The 26398-nt window shown below is 42.6% G+C and overlaps 2 protein-coding genes across 5 annotated transcripts in view; one reads left to right on the top strand and one right to left on the bottom strand.

Moving 5' to 3' along the window:
- NDRG3 (NDRG family member 3) overlaps positions 1–7556 on the bottom strand; it is a 55996-nt gene extending 48440 nt beyond the window's left edge. The window contains exon 1 of the mRNA XM_081864820.1: positions 7417–7556. The gene's annotated coding sequence lies outside the window, so the exon portion shown is untranslated. The remainder of the gene's footprint in view (positions 1–7416) is intronic.
- RALGAPB (Ral GTPase activating protein non-catalytic subunit beta) overlaps positions 7094–26398 on the top strand; it is a 56267-nt gene continuing 36962 nt past the window's right edge. Inside the window, exons 1-7 of one of the 4 annotated variants that reach the window (XM_081864722.1) lie at positions 7094–7322; positions 18676–18891; positions 19936–20138; positions 21575–21738; positions 23370–23556; positions 24837–24968; positions 26086–26264. In XM_081864722.1, coding sequence (XP_081720848.1) covers positions 18706–18891; positions 19936–20138; positions 21575–21738; positions 23370–23556; positions 24837–24968; positions 26086–26264 — 1051 coding nt within the window. In that variant the 5' untranslated portion in view covers positions 7094–7322; positions 18676–18705. The remainder of the gene's footprint in view (positions 7323–18675; positions 18892–19935; positions 20139–21574; positions 21739–23369; positions 23557–24836; positions 24969–26085; positions 26265–26398) is intronic. The other 3 variants (XM_081864721.1, XM_081864724.1, XM_081864723.1) reach the window with 3 other exon arrangements.

Here is a 26398-nt window from a genome sequence, read left to right as displayed (position 1 = left end):
TTAACATGCAATGCAGGGACTCTGTAGAGATAGGAACAGCAATTTATTTCACACTAACTCCATGGCAATTTATAGCACAGGTGGCGTTCAATCATACTTTCCTTACTGTCAAAGCATGCAGATAAGTCATATGACTGTTGTCCTTTTCGCTAGCGATGATGTATTGTTTAGCCATTGATTCGAAGGCATACCAAATCAACTATTCAAAAACTAAACCAAAATAGTGTTTGGAGCTTCTCCCTACTCTGCAAAATAATAACAAAGCCTGTTTTTAGAAACTATAATGATAGCATGTGTGCTATCTGTAAGAATGAGAGTCTAAAGATAAGGGATGTGAATTAATTTGGTATGTTCTTTGGTCAGTTTTATTTTTCTGGATGCATAAGCAGTAAAACAAAGAGACTGTGAGTGCTAGGATTTCATTCTAGTTCAGGAGAACTATGAATATTCGCAACACAAGGCTGCCTGGATTTGGCTGAAGTGGAGAGTGTTTTTGCTGTCTGCATTAACCTAGTTTGTTAACCCTATGCCTAATTAAGCAAACTGCCTCCAGGAAAAGAGAATGGTAATTAATTTTAAAATAGATAAAAGGGAGGAGGGGAATGCAATGTAAGAAACAGCCATGTTGTGAGGGCTGCAAACCTACAACCAAGACTGGCAAAATAAATTAACAAAATCAAGGTTATGTAAAACAGGCTTCTATCGGTGCCAGTTCTAATGAGTTACACAGTATCGTGTAAGCAAAAAAAAGGAAGTTGGTGGACCTGTCCATACTGCACATAGATTAGAACTGTGGAGTTGGAAGGGACCCTGAGAGTCATCTAGTCCAACCCCCTGCAATGCAGGAATCCTGCACACAGCCATCCTAGGTGGGCTCCAACCACCAGCCTTCTGGTTAGCAGCCAGATGCACTGACCCATTGCCAATAGGGAAGAAGTCTCAAGATTGGAAAGCTTTAATTGCTGGAATCCTGCATTGCTTCTTCCTCTACTGTATTTCAGTTTCTCCTTTGCCTTATATATGCTGCTGGTCAGGGAATTCAGAAGTGTTTTTAAGGGGGCCCTGTCAAGACAGGATGAATGCTACCTACTTTTTGGACACGTTTCTGTCTCCTTAATTTAGTGGACAAAAACGTTATATAAGCTCTTATATTCAACATTGATGAAATTAGTCATATGTACGACTATGAATAAATATTCATATTTGCACATCTGAATAAATAAATGTAATAACTAGCAGTTGATGCTCTGAATTTTTTATGTTAATCTGGCAGCGGTGAGACTCTAGCGCTTTCTGCTTTATCACCCCAGCACCACCTCTGGCCTCCATCCTATTGGTTCTGTACTGACAGGGTGGGGAAAACCCATAATGGGTTTTTACATTCATTTGGGGACTGTTTCATTTTTGTGTGGTAGGAATTGCCACCAACAGGAAACCCCGCCCCCACTTAAATTATATCAAGGCACCTCACTTCCACATAGCTGTGGTTCCTTCCACTGCATGCAGTGTTGCCAGATGCTGGAATTCCCTCTTCTACACAACTATGCAACTATTAAAGGTGAAGGGGCCCTGCTCTCTTTTAGGTACAGCCACCTGTTCGCATGCTACACTTTGGAAGGAATGGAGGAACTATTCTTCGAGGGAAAACCCTGATTTAATTTAAAATCAGAAGAAATCCTGATTTAAATTAAAATCATGATAGACATTATTTTTAATTGGCTTGAAATTAAACTTGTCTCTTTGAGCTGTGCAGTATGCATGGCACAATCCTATGCATATCTACTCAGAAGTCCCCCATTGGATTCAATGAACTCACTCTCAGGAAAGTGGGCATCATATCCTACCCTCATGCTGCAGTCTGATAGCACTTAACTGGGAATAGGTCTTTTGTGGGACATACAAAGCAAACCAATCAGAAAAGAAAGAATGACATCTGTTGACATCAAAGAGACATGAAATGTAGAAGTTCCTTGATACGATATGCCCCTCAAGCTTGTTTGTGCAATGTCTGCATCCATAAGAAAATGTAGGCTGCTATCCTTAATTGACCCAGCCTTGCAAACTTTCAAGCTAAACACAAATGTTGATCAAATTCCAGAGGAGCAGCCATATGGGCCAGAACTGGAGGCAGGCAGCATACACACATGTATACATCCTGAAGATGGTCCCATGCAGCAATGAGCCTTCTTTGAGCCTAATTGTGGCTCATTTTATTTTATGATTCCCTTAAGCTGAAGATCTCAAGGTGGTTCACAGTATAAAATAAAAACAAAAACACAAAATGCATAGTAAGAACAAAACAAAGACACATTTACAAAGAATGTTAAACAGCTAAAGCCCTGGTTGAACAGAAATGTTTTTGCCTGGTGCTTAAAGCTGTATAATGAAGGCTCCAAGCAAGCCTTCCAGGGGAGAGCATTCCACAAATGGGGAGCCACTGCAGAAAATATCTATTGTCACGTTGCCACCCTCCAAACCTCTCGTGGAGGAGGCACACGAAAAAGGGCCTCAGATGATGCTCACAAAGCCTGGGTCAGTTCATATGGGGAGAGGCAATCCTTGAGGTACTGCTGCAGTCCTTAGCCACTTAAAGGTTTCATGGGTCAAAATCAGCACTTTGAATTGGTCCCAGGAACTCAATGGGAACTGGTGCAGTTGGGCTACTGATATGCTCAAACTGTCTTGCCCCAATGAGCAACTGTATTCTGCACCAACTGAAGTTCCCAAACCACCTTCAGAGGCAGCCCCATCTATAACACGTTGCAGTAATCTAACCTAGAGGTTACCAGAGCATAGGTGATGGACGTTTGGCTATCCCTGTCCAGATAAGGGAGCAGGTGGGCCACCAACAAAGCTGATGGAAGGCACTCCACACCATTGAGGCTACCTGAGCCTCAAGCCACCTTCAAAGGGAGTGTAAAACCCCGTTAAGAGCAGGCAACCTCCCAGCCATATGGTATAGGGAACCACCCACTAGCGGTGCCTCTGTCTTATATGGATTGAGCTTCAGTTTATTGGTTTTCATCCAGTCCATGACTGAGGCAAGACACCAGTCCAGCACATCTATTGCCATACCTGCAAATGTAAAGGAATAAGTAGAGCTGTGTGTCTTCAGCATATTGCTGACCACCTACTCCAAAACTCCAGATAACCCCACTTAACAGTTTAATGTAGCACAGGGGATAAAATTGAATCCTGAGGAACCCCACATTGAAGGCTCTACAGGGCCACAGAGCACTCCCCAAGCATCATTCTCTGGAAACGACCATCCAAGTAAGAACAGAACCACCACAAAGCGATGCTACCAACCTCTATCGTGGAAAGCTGCTACAGAAAGATACCATGGGTAATAGTATTGAAAGCTGCTGAGAAGTCAAGGAGAATTAACAAGGGCACATTTCTTCTGTTTCTCTACTGACTGATGTCATCATACATGGCAGTTTCTGTGCCAAAACTGGGCCTAAATGCCAACTGAAATGGATCTAGAAGATCAGTTTCCTCCAAGATGGTCTGGATCTTTTCTGCAACCACCTGCTCAAGAACCTTGCCGAAGAAGGGGAGATTAGCAACTGGCCAGTAGTTACTTGGATTTTACAAGTGCAGGGAGTGTTTATTAAGGAATGGTTTTACTACTGCCTCCTTCAAGCAGGCAGCGACAACTCCCTCTTGGAGGGAGGCATTCATAACCACCCTGGCCCAGCCAGCTGTCCCCTCTCTGATAGTTTCTTTCAACCAAGAGGGGCAAGGGTTCAGAGTGCAAGTGTTTGCCCTGACCGATCCAAGCACCTTGTCCACATCCTCGAACCTTACCAACTGAAACCCATCCAACACAACAAGACTAGACCGTGCTCTAGATTCCCCATGAAATTCATGTGCTGTAACAGTGGAGTCAAGATCCCTGTGGATGCAAGCAATTTTATCCTAAAAATGCTTTGCAAACAAGTCAGTGAGTCTCCAGTACTCTTTTCTTTCATGGAGACTGATCCTTTAAAAGTCTGAAATCTCTTAGCCTTTGGATAAGTGTTTATATGTGTGAGGAGGAAGAGTTTGAAACACAATGTTTTTCATGTTTTGTGAGATCAACATAGCAGAAATAGCAGCTTACATTTATGTTACAAGTTCAGCATTTTTACCATTGCATTTTGCTTCCTGCTGATCATTTCCAAGTAAAATACCATGAAAAAGAAAGTAAACACACCTGCACACCCCTACACACATAAAAAGGCTAGCAGGAATCCAAATTCTGGTTCCTAACGCCATCTAGTGTCTGGCTTCTGTACTAAAATATAGGAGTAAATAGTCTACCAAGAGCTAATTCAATGCTTTTTTAATTAGGACTGTGTGGAACCCCCAGTCTGAAGGTATCTCCAAGGGGTTCCACAACTTTTAAAATCTCTTCACCTTTCCTTCCTGCACCAGCCTGTCACTCACACTCTTAAGAGTGGGAATGTCTGTTTGTAACATGTGGCCTAGTCTTAGTAAAAGCTAAAGGGACCCCTGACCATTAGGTCCAGTCGTGACCGACTCTGGGGTTGTGGCGCTCATCTCGCTTTATTGGCCGAGGGAGCCGGCGTTTGTTCCGCAGACAGCTTCCGGGTCATGTGGCCAGCATGACTAAGCCGCTTCTGGCGAACCAGAGCAGCACACAGAAACGCTGTTTATCTTCCCACCAGAGTGGTACCTATTTATCTACTTACACTTTGATGTGCTTTCAAACTGCTAGGTTGGCAGGAGCTGGGACCGAACAATGGGATCTCACCCCGTCGTGGGGATTCAAACCATGACCTTCTGATCGGCAAGTCCTAGGCTCTGTGGTTTAACCCACAGTGCCACCCGCGTCCCCTCTAGTCTTAGTACTAACACCTTAAATCGGGTCTGGTAGTTCCCTGACAGTTAGTGCAGGGCTTTCAGAACAGGTGTGCTACTGGAATGGTTTTAATGAAATGTATTGTTTTATATGTCTTTTTTGTAGTTAAGTGAAGAGTAAGTCAAATAGATAATAATGATTTATTAAATCAAATTTCCATCACAGCTTCTAGTAGAAATTACCTTTCACATCTTGATATTCTCAGTGAGGTATCTTTTAACTCCTGGGCCCAGTTCTGTAATGGAAGGGAGAGTGAAGGGAGAGTGCAGCTCCAGACTTTTTTGTGCTGACTGATGGGAGTTGTAGTACATCTGGAGGGTATTGTGTTGGTGAAGGCTGTTCTGAACTTTCTTTTTGGGTTTTTTAGCCATCCAGTTTGGGCTTGTTAAAGTTATAACTAAATTCCACAACAGAATTGCTCTTAGGCTGAGGACAGCATAGTGCAGCAGTACTAACTATTCCTCCTTGTTGGCTATAGTCATATGCCTTCTCAGACATTGCTTTTTATAATTGTGCAAATGGTTTGTGCATCCATTATGCATGTGTTTAAAACATTAGCAAACTTTGATTTATTGTTGTATTAAAGGTAAGCTTTCTAACCTCCTTAAAGTGTGATGTAACGGCAGTGTCAGCCCAATACATTTTGGTACCAGAGGCAAACCACAAAATGCTTTCTCCCCTCCCATTAGGGAAGAAGGGGTGGGTTACGATTTACAATGTGACCAAGTGAGGGAGGTGGAATCAAATCAAGCTTGCCTGACGGTTGATGTGGGAATCAAAGCCCATCATGGGCATAGCTGTCAACTTACAGATTTGAAAATAAGGGACCAGCAGCCTTGAAAATAAGGGACCAGCAGCCAAAATAAGGGACCTGTAGCTTCGAGAACATTGTCCAACCAACTTTGTAACCAGAGGTTCAACTTCATAGAATCTGAATCACATGCACCACAAGGCCTATGCAGCCTCAACTTAAGATGGCTCCCCGGCCTGGCTTTGCACTGCAAAGTTTGCAGCAGCACGTGCAACAAAATGACGCCCAGCATTCAAAAACCCCCTCAGCTTGTATTAACTAGCCACACACAAGGCATTCAAGCTCCACCCCCCAGTCGTTCTTAGACTTCTTATTGGGTGAGCAACACAGCCAAGCAACACAGTTGGAGCCTCCCTCCTCCCTGGCCGGCAGGGAGGGAGGGAGAGGAGCTGCTTCCTTTGAAATTTAAGGGACATCATTTAAGGGACATCCATCAATAAGGGACAGCAGCGGGACATGGCGCTGGAATAAGGGACTGTCCCTTCAAATAAGGGACACTTGACAGCTATGCATGGGTGCGAAAGAGGCCCAGTCTAAATCATGACAGGAGAATGCAGAGCACAAGAGACTTCAGAGGGCAGCCCCATGGGCATAGCTATCAAGTAAATAAAAACACTTAACTAAAAATAGAAATTGTAGAGACTTTGACAGATTTTCCTGAGCACTGGGAGTCAATATAAAGTAATCTAAAACAACTGCTGTTGAGACATTTCATTCCAAATCTAGAGCTGGACAGAGGTTAATGGCAGGTAGATGTCTGGCCCCAGCCTAACAAAAATCCTGGCTTCCTGCCTTCCTAACATAAAACCTGTGTGGGGGACTATGTCTGGTCCTTCAAGGGGCAAACCTTTGCACTTGTGCTCCATCGCCACCTGCTTAGGACCCTTCTAGGAGCTGCTCCCTGCAAGGTCTCTAATTAAAGGCCTACTGTTCTAGGGGGTGCATGGGTGGCGGTGGGTCTTTGTCGTTAAGCTTGGATAGTATGGCTTTTGAGGGGTTTTTACAAAAACTCTTGAGATTTTGCTGACTTAAATTTTTGCAAGCTGCTTGTTATTGCTTGAATTCTGCACATTTGAAAACTTTTTGTGGGCTGTATTGGGGGGCCTTATGCCTATACCACTAATAACACAGCGTGGCTTACCTCCGCGTAGACATGTACGCATAGGATTGCATTGTTAGGAATTTTAACAACAAGGACGCAACAGCAGGACAAATTAAAACGAAACCGGCCCCTTTAAAAGTGTCAACGAAAGGGATGAGCACAGAACGGCATTGCGCATGCGCACACCGCCCAAGCCTGCCTGAAAATTCTTCCCTTCACCTTACTCTCCCACCGCTTTTCAAGGGAAATATCACGCACGCGTACTTCCGGTGGAGAACGACCGTAGGGGGAATATGAGGACTTATTTCGCGCGGCACGGAAGGTTCTCAAAGCGCGTGCGCGCCGCGTAGGGTGGAAACAGGGGCTCCAGGGTGTGAATTTTCTGGCGCGGCCGGAAGTGTCCGGAGAGACCTGAGCGCAGCGTCCGATTTCTCTCCCGCACCCCCCGCCCCTCACCCACTGCGGGCACTATGGAACCGGGAGCTTGAAGGAGGAGCTGCTTGCCTTTGCCCCAGACATGCTAGCCGGCCCCCTTGGTGCAGGTAAGCGCGGCCAGGCGACCCCCCCCTCCGCAAAAGAACCACGGCCCACGACGCGCTCTCCCTTCGCTGGGCCCGCTCCCTCACCCGCTCTGACCTCTGCGCTCCGGGCTGCCTCGCTCCTTTATTATTCCCGGGTTGGAGGCCTCGACGCCCGATGCTGCCGCCTCCTTTCCCGGGAGGGTGTAGCCGGAGCGGGGGGCTCTTCTCCGGGCTGCCTCCCACAACGGTGTGCGCGGTTGTCCCTGGCCGGGAAGCAGCTCCTCTTTCCCGGCAGACCGCTCCTGGGAGAAAGTGCTCCCTGCGGGAGAGGAGTTGCTCTTGTTTCCGGTGGATCCTGGAGCCCCCCATGGGGCGCTTAAGCAAAGCTAAGGCCCTGCCGAGGCGAAGCAATATCCCATTCCCCGCTCCCACCCTCTCGAGGAAGAGCCCCTACAGCAGCTGCCTGAGTGAGTTAACGATTGCACTCCAGTTTGTAGTTGTTGTTGTTGTTGCTGCTGGGCAAGGTTGGCCAGCTGGCAAATTCTGGGTTCACTTCTTCTCCCAACTCGGAAATAGGTAGCAGGATTTAAACTTAAACAGCCAGAGACACATGTTTATTAGGCAAAGATGCTGACACTGTTGGTCAAGCTCAGGTGGATGGAAACTATACTGATGGCATGTCATCAAGAGGGACTTGAGGTATAAATGGAGACATGTGTTGTCATGAATTTGTTTGCGCCTGTTGCTGCACTCCACAGCTTTCTGCAAAAAAAGAGGGGTAATTATAGTGCTTTGCGACAGAGGAGTTGTAAAAATCGGCAACACTGATGTACAAGAAGCACTTTGAAAAAAGCGCTATGTATAAATGCTACGTATTAATACTGTTTGTGGAAAGAGTTTATTCCCTTAAAGCAGGGGAGCAGAACCTGTGGGTCTCCTGTTATGGTTGGCTCCTCATGCCCATCAGGTCCAGCCAGCATAGCCACAGTCACAGATTATAGGAGTTATTGCTGAACATTTGGAGGGCGAGAGGCTGGGGACGGCTGTCTCATTCCATTTGGGGCAGCTGTAGTCTGTAATCCAGTCTGTGTATTTACTGCCTTTCATCCTAGTTGTTTGAAAACCTAACTTGAAATCCTGGCTTCTTTGAAGCTAGAAGTTATACTCTTACTGACAGGATTTTGCAGTTTTGTCTCATGCCTGAAGGCAAACAGCCAGTTACTCTACTCGCTGATTTCCCCAATTTAGTTGTTTTTTAAAGTTATTGCTATGAAGATCCTGTTTTTACTAAAAAAACAGGTTTGCAAAAGGACTGCTTTTCAAAACCTGGTAATGTAATACCTCGGACATATTCATAAAAAAGAATTCAGTGTTGCACTCTTCTGATTGTTCTATCTGTGCAAGTATTGTATTCTCTCCCATGCAGTTCTGGGGGCTTTCCTGACCCTCCCCAAGCCAGTTTCAAAGGCAGGAGGAGAAAGCCTCATTCTGCAAGTAGAAGTCCTTATGAAAGTAGAAGTAGAATCCTGCCCACAATACCTATGAATTTGTATGTGGTTATATATTGGTTTGTTTTGTTTTGAAGTTCTAAAAAATAAAAGTAAAAATGCAGCAATTAACCTAAGAACCTGGCAAATTATAGGCTCAGATCATGTGCACATAAGCCATTTTCAGCCCTCAGCAACCCAATCGGAAAAAGTACTCAGAATAGTAACACTTATTGAAAGACCATACATAAAATAACTTAAGATAATTATTGCGGATTAGCTGAATAGCATTTCTTCCCACTCTATATCCCTTCAGTGGTCTACATGCCATTCTGAATATATGTGTGAGCTGTGTCCAAAGCAGCTTACAACAAACATTCAAAATATCAAAATACAAAGCAATGGGGTGGGGTTGTTGCTCTTGCAAAAACATGCAGTTGTGGTATTTCTGCTGTGGCAAAGCAGTGTGGTTGTACATCTATGAACAAAAAACTCCACATGAAGCAGATCGAAAATAAGTATACCAGAGAGTATGTGTCATTGTTCTTGTTATGTGAAAATGCAGAAGAGCAAAAAGGAGATCTTTGTTTGGGAGCACAATATACCATAGTAAAATTTTGTAAGAGAGAATGGGGAAGGTGTCTACCTTTATGGTGTGGTGCTGAAGGGGCATTTTTGCATACTCCCTCCCCTTCCATAACAATACAATGCACTAAGTAAGGAATCCTCTGGAGCACTATTCTTTTGTAAGCATAATGGTAGCAGACATAATGAACAACACAACAGTTATGCAAATATATAAGAAAAACTCAGCATTTGAGAAAAATAATGCAACATGTGGATGCATTTCTTCATTTCTTGTATTATAAACTTAAGACCCCAGATAAGCTGGAAGCCGGGAATGCTTTTTGTCAATTATGTTTCGTGCGTAGGCTGTGCACATTTGGAGGTCAGTTATCTTGCTTTATTTATCTGCTTTTTGTAACATGTAAGGTTTACTACTGTAATGCAATTATGTGAATCTGCCTGTTAGACTATTGTGCAGAATGCCACTACTAATTTCCTGACAGGGAAGTGGGAGCATATTCAACAATGTGGCAAATACATTGGCTTGTTGTTTGCATCTGTGTCCAGCTTAAGCTTATGGCACTTGCCCTTTAAAGCCTTTCATTTTTTGAGACCTAAATACTTGAGAGACTCCCCCCTCTTGTTTTGAACCTCCATACTGTCTGCATTCTGTAGATCCCATGCTCTTATGATCCTCTTCCCTTTGTGGGTAGACTAGAAGTAGTGTCCATACTGTAACGGCCCTAAGTATTACCCATTTCCAAGAGGTACATTGTTAATCTCATTGCCTTCTTGAAGGTGTACGAAACCATTTATCTTGGTAGGCATTCACAAAAAAGGTTGTGTTTCTGCTCTTACTACATTTTTGTTTTTATATTATACTTATGTAAATGTTTGGGTTGTGTGAAGTCTGTTGATTTCAAGCAGACAGACTGCTTGGTAAATATGTTTAGGATTGAAGTGAGTGGCTCTGTTTGGTCTTATATATGGAGATTTAAAAGCTTAGAAATACTATCCTGGCTCCAATATAATCGGAACAATAATAAACAAATAGTAGTAGTTAAAATGTTCCTTAGGTGAGTTCTATAGGAAAGGCTTACATTCAAAGCCCAAAGGAACCAGCTCTGAAAAGAAAATACTTGGCTTGCCCTCAAGGCTCTACAAACTTTGTTTGGAAAAAGCCAGCAGATTTAATTAAATCTTTATTACTTTTAAAAAAACCACACACACAACCAAAACTATTCTGTAGGACTAGGAGAAGCTTTGGGCATGGTCAAGTAAGTTACATATGTTGTTGCCTCCCTTCACATCAACTGTCCTGGGAACTCTCAGGTTGAAAGGAGGAATACAAATCAAATAATAACGGAGTAGCCTCTCCTACAGCTCTGTGTGCAAGATATGTCATCAACTTCTCCATAATGTACTGGCCCTCTTCACCAGCTCCCTGCTCTAAAGCTCCTCCTAGAACTGGGGAGTTAAGAATTTTAAGTGTTAGTACAGGGTCTGCTGGTGTTTGGGGTTTTTTAAACTCCATCCTCTTCTTTCTTCTTTCCTATCTTTTGGGTCTCAACCGTTCTGCTTCTCAAGCTATTTTGGCTCTCTGATCGCCCTTCAGTACATAGCGCTAATTGTCCTTGGGCCTTCTGTGAAGTTCCCCCAAAGTGTGCAATGGGGAACCTGTGGAGTGTGGACCTTCATATGTTGTTTGAATACAACTACTGCCATCCCTGAACATTGGCCGTGCGGCTGGGACTGATGGGGTTGGAGTCAAACAATACCTATAGGACCATAGGTTCCCTATTCCATCCATGTTACGTGTTTGAAGAGGTTGCCAAGGAAGCAAGATGACACACAATATTTCAGTACATTATTAAATTCTCCATTAGGCTATAATTACTGATGTTTGGATTTTTGATGTTAGGGAACAAATTAACAGTGGCTGTGTTTGGACGATAATACCATGGCTCAGTATGCACAGACCTTCTTGCCCCTGTACTTAGCCCCATGGCTCCCATTCTTGGTGTACCACAGTGAGCCAGGAAGTGCTCAATTGATCATAGTTGCCTGTTTCATATGAAATGGGAAACGTTGCCTAGTTTGGAATGAGGTGGTATTCTAGACTAACTTCAAAATACAGTTTTAGGTTCCTGGCTTATTTGAAATCTGCTAATGACCATTTCCTATTTCAGCCAAAACAGGCAACTATGTTCAGTTAACTTAATGTGGTACAGCAAGAGTGGGTGCCATGGGGACCAAACTACAGCACACTGAGAGACTGGACTACATGCACGTGCTTGGTCATTTCTCAGCTTAGCTAATAAAGATGAATTATGTTTCTATTTCTGCCTATTTCTAAAGTTGAATTAATGTGTAGTGTACAAACTTTAAAGTGAAGAAAAATCTGTTGGCATCCAATAGATCTTGTCTGCTTACACAAGTAGTACACCAATTGGGCATGGAGGGAAATAATTCCCTCCCTGCTTGCTGCAATGCCCCCTGAATTGGGTTTAAAGAGTCCCCCAACCCTTCAGAACAGATTTAGGGATGTGTGGTACTGCAGGGGGGGGGGGAGTACTGATACTTGCCTGCCTCCCTATTCTGCTGGTGTTTTCTTTCTGTCAGCCGACAGTTACAGTAAAACCTGTATAATAATTAGCCTAACAGTAAGAAGGGTATAAAAATAGAATGACACCAGGGGGGAAATGCAACAGAGAAGAGATGAGCTTATATTAAAGGAGGACAAGAGGATGCTTGCTGAGAGGAGAGAATTCCATGCATCAAGGGCCAGGGGAGTGAAAGAGATAGCATCTGCACAGGAAATGGCACAAGGAAATGAAGGTTTAATAATAATAATAATATTATCATTTCATGAATGAAGGGAGAAAGGAAAAAGTAACTAAGACAGATAAGGGGTAAGAGCAGGAAAATACTTGTAAATTGAAACTTAATTGGGTCAGTAAAGGAAGACCGCGAAGAGAACACATGGGCTTGCATTGCATGTCACGCTAAGCCAAATAATGGTAAAGCATAAACCTAGTGGTTCCCACAGGGCAGATTCTGGCCACTTTGCTCCTTTCCAGTCATTTCACTGCTGTGCTAAGCCATAGTGTGGCTTATCGTGTCATCTGAAGGTTAAGCTCCCTCCAGACTAACCATGTATAACCAAGGTTTGTCCTATGGCTTAGCCGATTTATAATTAGCATATTTAAAGGACTACATGTTCTAATGATCCCACCCACTTATTGAGGACCCTGGGGAGGTCCTGTTCTGTGTTCCACTATTGTGGCTGGGAAGTGCAGTTGGAAATGTGGAACAATGCCTTCTCAGTTGTAGCAACCAGACTCTGGAACTTCCTCCTTCCCCTATTAATTTTTCACCACTGTTTTCTGTCCTTTAACATGTCCTTTAGTTGCCCCTCCTGTATTTGGTAGTTTTGATGCGGCTGACTTTTTCTGTGGCTGATTTTGCTTCATTCTGTGCTGCTCAAAATTTTATCTCGTCTGTCTTTTCTTAATAAAGCATCATGGTTTTTGAAAATTCTGCTAACTTTGTTTTCTTGTATGCTATCTTGAGGATACCTTAAACAGAAAAGCAGTTTTAAAACTTCAGTTTACACAGAGCAGAAACCAGATTGGAAAGTGTCAAAAGGGGAATTGGAGAAACAAAGCTGAGGCATTGGTTGTTGAAGTGTAGGAATGAGAGAACAGAAAAAGAATAACAGTTCTAGGGAGGAGGAGGATTCAGAAGGCTTTTTAAAGTATCAGGGGAAATAGCATAGCGTATATAAAAGCAAAGGGAACAACACCATAAGAGAGAAAGAAATGGAGAAAAGGACAGGGAGGCGGGGACAGAACAAGAGATATACTGGATAAAGTAAAGAAGTACTGGTGGGTTTAACTAAAGAAGAATGTTGTCAGAAGCAGAATATAGAGAATAGCAAAAGGAGGATGAAGATTCAGCAAGAGTGACAGAGAATTATATCAGAATATTGCAACCCAACGAAGAAGAGCATAGTTAAAGAGAACACTTTTACTGATAAAAATAAGGCGAGATGAGTAATATTGCTTAGAATTAAAGCACGTGAGCAGAATGAACGCATTAATTCATAATGAGTGGAGTTACTGAGATTTGCAGAGATGTTCAGCAGCTTTGATGTAGGAATAAAAATAAGATAAAAAGGGAGACTCCTAAAGCAGAATATTAGTTGTATGACGGAAACCAGAGCAAAATAGTCTAATGTGTGACCATTCAGAACACAAAATACACAACTGCAGAATAAGGAGATTGCAAGAGAAAAGACTGATGAGTTCCCACAGATATCCAAGTGTAGAAAACGAAGTTCTCAAATGGTTCAGAAACTTTGGGACATGTCCAACACTGCAGTTCTGCTAGTGCAGCAAACTTCTGCTTGTGCAGCAGAACTTTCCCCACTCCCCAACTCTCAAATCCACTTCAGACAGCTGGAGCACTCTCTGGAGCATATTTTTAGGAGGCACAGGGGGAGGAAGAGGAAAACGTGTTGCATTAGTGCACAGTGTTGGATACAGCCTTAGAGGAAAAATTAAATGGAAGAAATTAAAGCAAACAAAATGATTTGAGAGAGGAAAATGAGCAGAATGAAGACTAACAATCAATTCATTTCTTCATATTGCAAGATCTAAGACTGGGTGATGAACCTTTTTTGGTCCAAGGGTCACATTTCCTCATTGTCACACCCACCACTCAGGGCTGTTTAGACCAAACATGGCATGATCACACTGCATATCCTCTGCCTTCCTGCAGCTCAGCTGATCTGTGAAGATCAACAGAGGAGCATGGAGTATTTTATTTCCCATTGTGGTGCTCAACTGGGCGGAGAGGTTTAAACCACTCTGCCCTGCCCAGCACTGTGATGCTACGCTCCAGCTCCCAGCCCAGTTTACCGTTGGTAATGATGCTGAACAAAGCTCCTTTCCTCTAGCCACCATTGGTCTGAGCAGATTGGAGTTCTTAGGAAATGTCTGAGCACTCTATACAGTTTATGGAGCACTTGGCTCAGTGGTGGCTGGTGGAGTGGCATTTCATTCTGTGCCACTGGTAAACTGACTTGGGGTCTAGCAGACATTAAAAACAAAAGACTAGGCAGGCTGTAGTCTTGTTTTGCCAACGCAGAATAAATTGGTGTATAGAAGAGTGGGTGAAAGCAAAAGAACTTGTGTGAGGAAGTGCTGAACAAGATTCAGAATGTGAGTCAATATGGATATTGAAGTTGCTAAGAATAAGAGTGGGAGTGGAGAAGAATGAGGCAACTGTAGACTCAAGGATAACAGTAGCTGGCTTCAAAGAGAGAAGGTGATGACAGGCTTAGCTCTCCTGTCTACAACTGATTCCTCTCATCTGAGAAATGCATATGAAAACCAAAAGAAGTGGTTGCAAGTAGGACAGCAAGTACAAAGCAGAAGAAACTTTTTTTTAACCCACCTCCCCCAGCAAATGTCTTAATTTCCTCCCCCACCCTGGACCAAATGAATATTCTTGCTCTAAGTCTACTCCTGCTTCTTAGTGATCCGCTGGATGTGGGACTGCTCTCTCCTTGTCAGAAGGCGGCATTTTATACTTCATTATCCTGAACTAGTTGGAATGTCTACCATCCTAATGTACAGTCCTTCTGACAGAGAAGTGGCAAGCATGTGACTGTTTCCTATTCTTCCACACAGGAAATTTCTGGCTGTAAGCCATTTTCTTGTCCAGGAAATAAAAGTTGATTCCTTAGGAAGTGTGTGGGAGTGGAGGATATCCTTCTGAATGTATCAGCTTTGTTCTGAGTACAGTACTTTCTCTGTTTGTGACAAAGGTGAAAGAATATATTTGTGGGAGGAGGTTATACTGCTAAAGGGTTTTAGTTCAGCTCCCCACCCCACCCCTTTGGATAAATGTTATTTATATACATCTCCCAATTTTATGGCAGTCCTGATTGAAAGGCCACTTTCTGTCAACTCTTTTCTTTTGGTGCTGAGTGGAAGATAGACATCTATTCAAGAGAAGAAGAAAATCAATTTCACTACTGCAGATTTTTCTTTTAGACTTGTAGGGGAAGTAGTACCTCTGATACGTTTCCTTCTCTAATATACATGGCCAAGCATAGTGAGCAGGCTTAGATACACTTGGGATTAGGGGCTGGCGCTTCCAGATCGGAAGATGCAAGTTCCAAGGATTCCTGAGTTCTGCCACTTCCATTTTTAGAAGTTAACCAGTTTTATGTCAACATAGTGACTGGCACTGAAGGGACACAAGTTATTAGTACTTTTTGAGACAGGCTTTCTTAATGTAGCATGTGTACACGCTACTTAACTACCAGAATCACAGAGGTATCCTTTTGCGTAAGCACGTGAAACACAAGATGACTAGTTGAGCTGTTTGTGAAGTTCCAGGTATATAACCTACTGTAATACATTTGGTCACTGTGCTACATTTTCCATGGATACAATGCATCATTCATGAGGTTCTGCTGATCACTGCACAGACCATGCCTAGCATAGTGTAGGCCACGGGTCCTCAAACTTTTTAAACAGAGGGCCGGTTCACTGTCCCTCAGACACTGTTGGGGGCCGGACTATAGTTTGAAAAAAATATGAACGAATTCCTATGCACACTGCAGATATCTTATTTGTAGTGCACAAAAAACAGGAAAAAAATACAATATTTAAATGCAAGAATGATTTTAATCAACATAAACTTATATGAATTTAAAAAATAATAATTTCCAACTGCGTCAGACCAACATGGCTACCTACTTGAATCATAAACTTATAAGTATTTCAATGGGAAGTATGGGCCTGCTTTTGGCTAATGAGATGGTCAATATCTGGTTCCATATTTCTCACTGCTAGTTGTAGCAAGTGATGCAAGTGTTCATCAGTTAGTCCGGATCTGGTTGGAGATTTCACATGTTTCATTTGGGAAAAACTCTGTTCACAGACATAGGTGCTGCCAAAGATGGTTGCAATTTTGAGTGCATGGTTCCTGAGATTAAGAAATGTCTCAGAGGGGAGAGATGCATAGAAATTAGTGAGGCTGCTTGATCTGAACGTGTCTCATTGGGGGTTTCGCGGAATAAATGCGGAGGGCAAAAACCACAGACCTTGAGCTCCTGGGAGAAAAAATGTGGGATGGAAATCCTGCTTCTGAGGGGTGGGGTGGGATTCAGATGAACCCATACCCATTTTTTTTTTTTCAAAGCCTGCCTCCGCCTGGGCTCCTCTTGGATGGCAGGCAGACGTTTACTCGTGAGCTACCCAATGCTGAGGGGGATTCCTCACGAGCAAGCGTGCCTTGGATCGCATCCCAGCCCCCGAGCACTTTTCCCAGGACAAAAACTCGCTAGGATGGTGGTGGCTGTCTTTTTCCTCAGACACAATCCCCAGCGGCCCCAAGGGGGGCTTCCTCTTGAGTAAGCGCAGGAGCCCTGCGGTCCTTGCGAACGACCTTCTTCCCCCTTTCCCTGCCCTCCATGCGTAGCTCACCATCAGTGTGGAGGCCACTGCAGGCGCAGGAGACAGAGGGCGAGCCTGGCTGGAGGAGGAGGAGGCTGGGACCTCCGAGCTGGACTGCAAGGACAACAGAGGCCAGGGCTGGATCGGGCGGCATGCCACAGTGGAGAGTGTGGTGGAGCGCAGGGCGCAAGCGAGCAGCATGGTGGCTGGGATCGAGGGAGGTGGACATACATGGGGAGAGACAGGCCAGAAGGCAGGGCCAGGAGGGGGGAAATCTGACCCACCTCTTTCCCTCCCACCTGCTCTGCTTAAAGGCATCATGGTGCAAGCTCTCCAAAGCGCATTGAGTCTCCTCAACAGCTTCGCGGTGGGTTCTGCAATGGCCAGGCGGGCCAGATTTAGGAGCCTGGCGGGCTGTAGTTTGAGGACCCCTGGTGTAGGCCATGCTCCACATGCACTATAGCTTTTATATGCAGCACTCTATTAGAAACAATGTGCCTTTATTCCAGCATTGTCTGTATACAGCAAACTCACTGCCATATTATCCCATTTTAATAGCTTTCCTGAACTATTAACTAGTGTTTCTTCTAAGGCTTAAAGCCAAAACAAAGCAGCTCTTTATTTATTTATGGCATTTATATACCACACCTCGTAAATATTCCAGGGCGCTTTACAATGCACTTCTATATCTACATTATACTAAAATTTCTATTTCATTTTCCCAGTCCAGTGGAGATGGCTTAAAGTGGCTAACTGTTATAGTAAACCACATCAAAAGCAAAAATAACCACAACCCCCCTCAACTGAAATATTCAAATAACATATGTAGACTGAAAACAGCACACAATAGCCTTCAGTCATGTCTCAATATGGCAGCAACTGCATCTTCCCATATAGTCTCTCTGAAGTTCCTTCACTGTGGGCAACTAAACTGGGTGCACCTTCTAGCCTTTAAGAAGGGTTTACTTGTATAGGCCTTTGTGGCTAGAAGGCGGAAACCCAGGGCAGCAGTAATGGGGAGAAGAACCAAGGTAAATGTGGCAGGTTATGTGCAACTGCCTCCCCAAGTGCAATACTGACTTAACATACAGAATGAAGTCTATCTCCTAACCCTAGCCTGCTCCTTAGCATGCACTTATTTCGTGTGGGGTGCTTGGAGTTGCCTCCATGGGATACATGGTGCACTGCTGTCTCTTTGAGGTTCAACTTCTTCCTTTTTCTGTGCTCCCTCTTCTGAATATTTTTCAGTAATGTGGAGCTAAAATGTGTGATGAGACCCAATCACCATGGCAAGCTTGTGGAAGTGCATGGCTTTTCTGCACAGAAGAGGTTTCAAGCAGCTTCTGTGTATTAGTGAGAGGTGGCTCTTTGTTGGTCTGAGTGATAGTTGAGAAAGAAGTGCCAGTATACTCTGACACTACAATAATATTATTGCACTCCAGTGTTGTCAGTTGCATGAACTGTTTCCAGTGGCCATAATAGGAACCAAAGTTACAATCTGGATAAAAATGGAAAGTAACTATTAAAAGCACATTCTTAAGTGTCAGAGAGGCTTGCTGGTTCTGCTTTCCAGCTAAAGCAAACTAAAGAATAAACCATGGTGAGTGGAAGAGTTATGTCAGCTGATAAAAGTTCAAGGGGTGGCAAAATAACAGCAACTTCTGTACTGCAGGATACACATCTGCACATGAAAAACTATACGTTCACATTGGGCTAAGGGTTGCACTTCTTAGTGCCAAGTGTTTGCAATATGCATGGCTATATTTTGTGGAAACAGTGTCCTTTGCAACCAAAGTAATATCAATTAAAATTAATTTTAAATCTGTTTTCTCCTTTCCCCCCTTCCAGGTACAGTCTACTCTGCAGTATAGAGGCATTATGTACTCAGAGTGGAGGTCCCTACATCTTGTACTTCAAAATGATAAGGGTCACACCAGTGTACTTCACAGCTATCCTGACAATGTGGGGAGAGAAGTGGCAAATGCTGTTGTGCGTCCCCTTGGCCAAGTCTTAAATGCTCCATCAGCAGCTGGCAGTGAGAGTTTACTGAAAACAGACAGAGAAGTGAGTATACAAAACCTGTAGTTCCCCAGTTGAAGTACATATAGTCTCATCATTACAGGCATTTAAGAGGGCTATAAAGACCCATTTGTTTAGAACAACCTTCTCATTTATAGTTTCTATGATGTTCTGGTTTGATTTGGTGCTGAAATTATTTTAAAGCTTTTTTCTTTCTTTTGTAAGACTGTGTGTTGCTTATACGGCTGTGTTTGTTGGTATTTTATTGTTAATTGCGCTGTTCTTTTATGGTAGGGATGGGGAACCTGTGGCTTTCAAGAGGTTGCTGGACTACTTTTTGTATCCCTGACCATTGGCCATACTGGCTGGTACTGAAGGGAGTCCAATACCATCTGAAGGACCACAGGTTTGCAAGCTGTGCTGCATGGCAGAAATTTAGTTAGTTATAGTGCTCATTATATTTGATATGTTGGAAGTCGTCCTGTGAGGGTTTAACCATAAAAAGTGGCATAAAAGTATATCTGATAAGTAGATTGGCTCAGCAACCCTATGTACAAGCACTTTATCTCTCGCACAACACAAAGTGTGATCTTGGCATGAGCAACCTGGCTTGAATGTCAAGGTAACTTAACTGAAGGAAGTTAATGGAATCTACCTGATATTGGGTGATTCTCCCAGCAGACTCCCATCTCATGTTATTTGGGAGAGTTCTACCTTCTCGAGAGGCTTTTTGAGGTCTTCAAGTGTATGTGGGGCGAGAGGGTACAGGAAACTTGCATTTAGGCTACAATCCTGTACCCACTTAACTGTGAGCCCCCTTCAGCTGAGTGGTATTTACTCCTGAGTAGACATGTATTAGATCCAAAGTCAGGTGGATCTTAGAATCCAGGCCTACATGCTATGGTATTTCCAGGTTTAAAATAATACAGTTGTTAGAGGATGAATTTTCTGTTATCTCTTACTGTGTATCCTTTGTATTTTCAGTGTTAACAGTGCTATGCTGTGGTGCTGGTTTTCATTTGGAAGAATCTACCAAATGGGGACACGTTAAAATATGGTCATGTAACTTTCCACTTCTTCTTCTCTTAGGTAAAATGGACCATGGAGGTAGTTTGTTATGGACTGACCCTCCCTTTAGACGGTGATACTGTAAAACACTGTGTTGATGTGTACACAGACTGGATTATGGCTCTGGTCTTTCCTAAGGACTCAATTCCTCTACCTGTTATTAAAGAACCAAACCTTTATATTCAGAGCATTCTCAAACATCTACAAAATCTATTTGTACCAAGGTGAGAGCAGTGGAGAGTGAATTATTTCATGTAGGCAACTTGATTACAAGCCAAGTTTAATTGTAACCAGCAGACATTTATTTAGAAGTGTAGTTAAAAGAACTGTTGTTGTATTAACATGGAGGGTAAAAGAGCCCCATAATCTACTGTTTTGGAGGTTGGATTTTAACACTTGTGTATTTAAGAAAGCATATGTCCATAATTTGCAGCTGCAAAAAAAGAGGGGGAAAAAGGATTTGAGAGGGTGCATGCTCTCTCTGGTGAAGATGTCAAAACTGGAATAAAAAGTTCATTTTGAAATTATCCAAATTTTATATGTGCATATCTCTGTTGTTGGATTTTGTGCTAATTGAAGTTGAAGCTTATTTGTCTTTCCTTTTTGTTTTTGTTAACGTGAGCAACAAAAAAGCAAAATGTATGTCTCTACTGCAGCAGGAATAGAGAAAAGAAAGCTGTCTGAGAATGTAAAATATTTATTCTAAACTATACCCTACACATTTTGAAGTATTGGGAACAGTCCCTGAAAAATAGTTTATCAACAATAATATTTTGTTACTTTCAAATATAATGGTCATCTACATTAATTCTTGCTTTGGGTACATTATAAGTGTGGAGGAAAGTGGGTTTTTATAGCCTTTCTGCTTTAAGTATGTGGATTAATATCTGTCCTGAGCATTAGGCAATTTGAATACCATTGTCATGTGAACAGTATGAATGCACAGATGTACTTGTGGTATGCAGAAGCACAGACCCTGCATTTTCAGTGTCTTCTGTACAGACTGCATGGCAATTGGAATACCTAGGGCTGCCTAGTGGCTTGAACAAGAAGCAGAACAATAATCTGTTTGCCATTCAGTTTTCCCTGTAGGGAAGGAGTGAATGTCGGGGCAATCCATTGCCTCTTGGCTCCAGTGAAGTCTGGTGGCCACTGGCCACCAAAGAGCAAACAAGCTGCAGGCAGCTTTCATATTGGCATGCAAACATCACAATTCATTTACTTAGATTTTGCTGCCCTTCGGGCTCTACTTCATCTGATGCAATTTACTATATTTGTCTAATGAACAAGCCTAATGCAAACCAACACTCATGTATTCTGGCCCACAGGAGTTCGGTAGCTCCTGCCTTTGAAAACAGGAGATTTATTGTTCTCCTGTTAGGCCTACTATATGGAATTGGTAGTTTGTGTTCAACCTGGTGGATTACAAACTATCCTAGTCTATTGTGAATTTAGATGTTTTGCAAATCTTTTGAAGATGAGTGGCTTTTCTAAGATTGCGTGAAGATAGTTTAGCTCCAGCTTCATTTAAAAACAATTCTTATTAGAGGTGCAAAACATCTGTTGTAAGGATGCCTCCAATCTCTTGTCTAATTTATCTTTGGTGGGGGGGAAGTACTCTGCTTATGCAGGTGTAAGTAATGTTTTTCTTCTTCTACAGGCAGGATCAGGGTACCAGTCAGATTAAACTATGTCTTCAAGTTTTGAAAGCTGTCCAGAAATTGGCTCGTGAGTCAAGCACTATGTCTAGAGAAACATGGGAGGTTTTATTATTGTTTCTACTACAGATTAATGATATTCTACTGGCAGCTCCAACAGTGCAAGGTTTGGGTCTTTACCTTTTCCCCATAACTGTTTATAGTGTGTGGCTTTGGCCTGAGTGTGACAATTAAAGAACCTTATCTTTTTTTCTTTCCTACCATTCAAAATTTAGAGGGACTATTGTCATGAAATGAATGGTGTTGAAATAATTATTCTCCAATTCTGATTCTGTTTAAATTCTTAATTTGGAATTGCTACAGGAATTGAATGATACTTCCATTTCTATTACCATTGGAAGCAGATGCCGCTTTTAAGACGGGAAGACGGGAGCCAGTGTGGTGTAGTGGTTAAGAGCGGTAGTCTCCTAATCTGGGGAACCGGGTTCGCGTCTCCGCTCCTCCACATGCAGCTGGGTGACCTTGGGCCAGTCACACTTCTGTGAAGTCTCTCAGCCCCACTCACCTCACAGAGTGTTTGTTGTGGGGGAGGAAGGGAAAGGAGAATGTTAGCCGCTTTGAGACTCCTTAAAGGGAGTGAAAGGCGGGATATCAAATCCAAACTCTTCTTCTTCTTCTTCTTCTTCTTTTACTGACATGTTGTTGCTAAGGCCTTTTTACTACCTCTCGTTTATTCATTCAGAGATGCTCTAGGGCTAGGCAGTGATTTCTAGGCTTCAACACTGTCATGGGGAGTGGAGCCGCCCTCTGACAAGCAGCCATCTTTTCTTGTAATGGTGAAGTTGAAGTAGCAGGCAGAGCTTGTGCCATCAGCTGTGCAGTGCTCTTCCCCAACTCCAAAAATGGGAGGAAAGATGAAGGTTATTTGCTAGCTTCATAGCCAAGGCACCTGGAGAGCCTTGGCCATTCAGAGTCTAACGAGCAAAAAATCCCTCTTTCTGCTAAGTTGAATGTAGCCTAAAAGCTACTCAAGATGCCTTCAAACAGTGCACAGACCTGGCATACTGCCTCTCTGCCTGCTTTCCCTTGAGAAAAGGCAGAAAGGGCTTGCTGGGAGAGAAGGGACACAGGGCTTGACAGGCAGGAGGCTGGTGGCTGCAACTTCTGTCTTGTCCAGCAAGAGCCCTAGCACTGAGAAGCTGAGAAACTGCCCTGGCTGTGGATGCATCCACTTGTTACTGTTTTCTAATAAGTTTGCAATCTTTAGGCATACATTAAGGCTGCCATATACTGCATACCAGTGCTGCATTGTTTTTGGAATTCATGCATAAATTAAGATAGGATATTTCCCTCCACATCCATTCCTATGTTTCATCTGGTTAGAGTGTTCTGTCTTGTCTCCCAATTCTTAAATTTGAAATTCTTACATTTTTAAGTGCATGAACATTCTAGAGTGTTCTTGATGTTCTCTATGATAGATCTTTAGCTGTGTTAACATTTGCCATCTAATAATACGTGAATTACTTATTTTAGATTAATATTTAAAAATAGGAATAGGATTTGAGGTAATTATTCTTTTTAATCACGGAAAGTCTACAAACCCAAGACAATTTTAACTTTACTTTTCCATTCAAATAATTTCACACTTTGCTCATCAGTTTATTTTGATAAGATCCCCAATATCCGATTGCTGTTTTTCTCCAAGGAATATTTGGAAATATTTTCTTCAGTGATGATAAAAAGAAACCCCACAGCTAATTTTTTTAAGCCTTTTTCTCTGTTTTATTTCTTTTGTAGGCGGTATTGCTGAGAATTTGGCAGAGAAGCTGATTGGTGTGCTGTTTGAAGTCTGGTTACTAGCCTGTTCCCGGTGCTTCCCCACACCACCTTATTGGAAAACTGCCAAAGAGATGGTAGCAAACTGGAGGCATCATTCTGCAGTGGTGGAGCAATGGAGCAAAGTAATCTGCGCCCTTACAGCCAGGTAGCTGAAAACCTATTGCTTTTTTTTTCATACGTCAGCCTGCCACTGTACACTAATGTAGTTATTTCCATTTTCATTTTTACATACGCTTCAGGTTACATACGCTTCAGGTTACAGACTCCACTAACCCAGAAATAGTGCTTCAGGTTAAGAACTTTGCTTCAGGATGAGAACAAAAATCATGCACTGGCTGCGCGGCGGCAGCAGGAGGCCCCATTAGCTAAAGCGGTGCTTCAGGTTAAGAACAGTTTGAGGTTAAGTACGGACCTCCGGAAAGAATTAAGTACTTAACCCGAGGTACCACTGTTTAGGGCTATGTGTTTTTATACTGGTATGGCAACTCTCCTGTGTTACTTCTGGGTTTGCCACGGACATCCGCCGAAATGGACAATTGAGGGGGCGGACATTCGCAGAGGTATGACTGTATTTCACAATATAGGTCAGAGCTCCTATGATGGAATGCTCCACCATATATTTAAAAAGAATGCCAGCACATAGTAAATTGACAAGTCAGGGAGAAGCCTGCATTCTGACTCGGGATTGCCACCTCAATGAGAACTTGGCACCAGTGTCCTGTCCAGCCTGGAATGCATATCATTGTTGGTCAATGAACTGAGGTGGAGAGAAGGGACTCTTTACAGTGTGTGTTTTTATTTTTAAGGAAGACCTGAAATAGACCTAATCTATCTGATCTTATTTTATGAAAGGCAGGGGCTGAGAGAACACTCTCAACATTTTTGTTCTCCTTTGTTTCTGTTTAACATCCTGATCCAAAGTGTGAACTCTTTGACAACTGACATAACCAGACAGTATTTGTTTCTGGTACAGCTTTTTCTTGTCACTTTTGTTCGTAGTAAATGGCAAGCTCTGTGTCTCCCTTTCACAAAACACTTCTTTGCACATATTTTGGTTTCTCTGTTGGCCCTATTTGTATCTGGAGTTAGCTTTTTTTGGATGCAGGAACTGCAGCATTAATTCAACTCTTTATTAGGTTGAAAATGGCATACTTTCTGGGCAAACCACATGTCAAAAATGATAGAAAGAGCACAATTGTAAAATCTCAAGTTGATGGTTGGTGAATGGTTTAGAATGACACACACGGGCTTCTCTTCACTGGCCTCCACCAGTGAGGTGGATTCCAACCTGGAGGAAGCCCCATGCTTCACCATAGTGAGAGGGAAGCAGATATCTCCAATGAAATATGGATGCATCGTTTATAATTAGGCAGAGTGAAATCATGCAGAACTACAAACTCACCGATAGTCTGACTTTTCCTCCAGATTGCTACGTTTTACATACGGGCCATCATTCCCACCTTTTAAAATCCCTGATGAAGATGCCAGTCTGATTCCTCCTGAAATGGATAATGAGTGTGTTGCCCAGACTTGGTTTCGCTTTTTACATATGCTGAGGTACTGTATGTAACAAAAAGCATGCAATGTTAGTAGCGTATTTATCAAAATTTGATACGTTTTATATATATATATATATATATATATATATATATATATATATATATATGTCTAGGGGGTGTGGTTTATTGGAATCAGATGCCCTAGTTGTGGAAGGGGTGTATAATATTGTGGCAGATAATGCCTCACAGGTGCCTGTGACAAGATCCAACTCATAGTAGGTTCAGTTCCTAGATCTGTCTGCCTAGCTTGCCTGTGATAGAGATACAGTAGTACCTCTACTTGCGTTCACCTCCGGTTACGTATCCTTTGGGATACATACGCTGCAAACCCAGAAGTATTTTTCTGGGTTTCATCCCATGCGCATGTGCAAAAGCACTAAACCACACCATGTGTAGAAGCAGCACCTCTGGTTGTGAATTCCTCGGGATGCGACCGGAGCTCTGGAATGGATCCCGTTCGCAACCAGAGGTACCACTGTATAGTCATTCTGGAATTTAGTACCTGATACTTGTTTGTCTTCAACTATTCTCCTGAACACCATGTATTGTTTTGCCCTTCAGCATTTCATTCATGGTTTCAGGTGCTTTTTGTTTGCAATTCTGTATGCCCTTCATTTTTGTTCCCTTCAGATATTTAGCAGTTGCATGGGGTCTTGCAATACTGTCTCATTTCATGCTCCTCAGCTGGAGGCAAAGATCATGTGCCCCAGGGTAACTGCTGCTAATAGTACTTTTAATTTGCAGAAGACTTCAGCATTTTTGTTTGCTGGGTGTAGTTGATCACTGTTCTTATAAACAGATGTTGTCAACTTCTTTAAAACTTCCATAAAATTTAAAGCAACTTTGAAAAGTAGTGTGAGAGAAGGTAGCTAAATAATAATAGGAAGTGGATACTTGTGAAATATTCAAAAGTGGCAAACATAGTACAGTGATTTGTCTATCTTTTAATTGGTAGGTTTAATCTTATAAAGGCTACTTGTTTTTCGACATCTCTAACTCGTAGCAGAGCTTTTTTTTAAAAATGAACATTTTATAATTTCAATATTTAGTGTGTTTTACTTTTTACATCTGTTAAATGTATTATGATTAAACAGAGTCTTTTCTCTCCCTTGTAGTAATCCTGTGGATTTGAGTAATCCAGCAATTATAAGCTCAACCCCCAAATTTCAGGAACAGTTCCTGAATGTGAGTGGAATGGCTCAGGAATTGAATCAGTATCCCTGCCTTAAACATCTGCCTCAAATATTCTTTCGTGCTATGCGTGGGATCAGTTGCTTAGTGGATGCATTTTTAGGTAACATTTTCTACCCTTAATATATAGGATGTTACTTGCCTTTTTGTAAGCAACTCAAATAGATGTTAATACTTTGTATTGGTACATCTAATATTTCAGATGTTTGTCTGCGGGGCTGTTTGTGTTAATCATCA

The sequence above is a fragment of the Podarcis erhardii genome (genome assembly GCF_964252035.2).
Source record: "Podarcis erhardii genome assembly, chromosome: 6".
Taxonomy (NCBI): Eukaryota; Metazoa; Chordata; class Lepidosauria; order Squamata; family Lacertidae; genus Podarcis; species Podarcis erhardii.
This window is presented reverse-complemented; position numbering and strand designations above follow the sequence as displayed.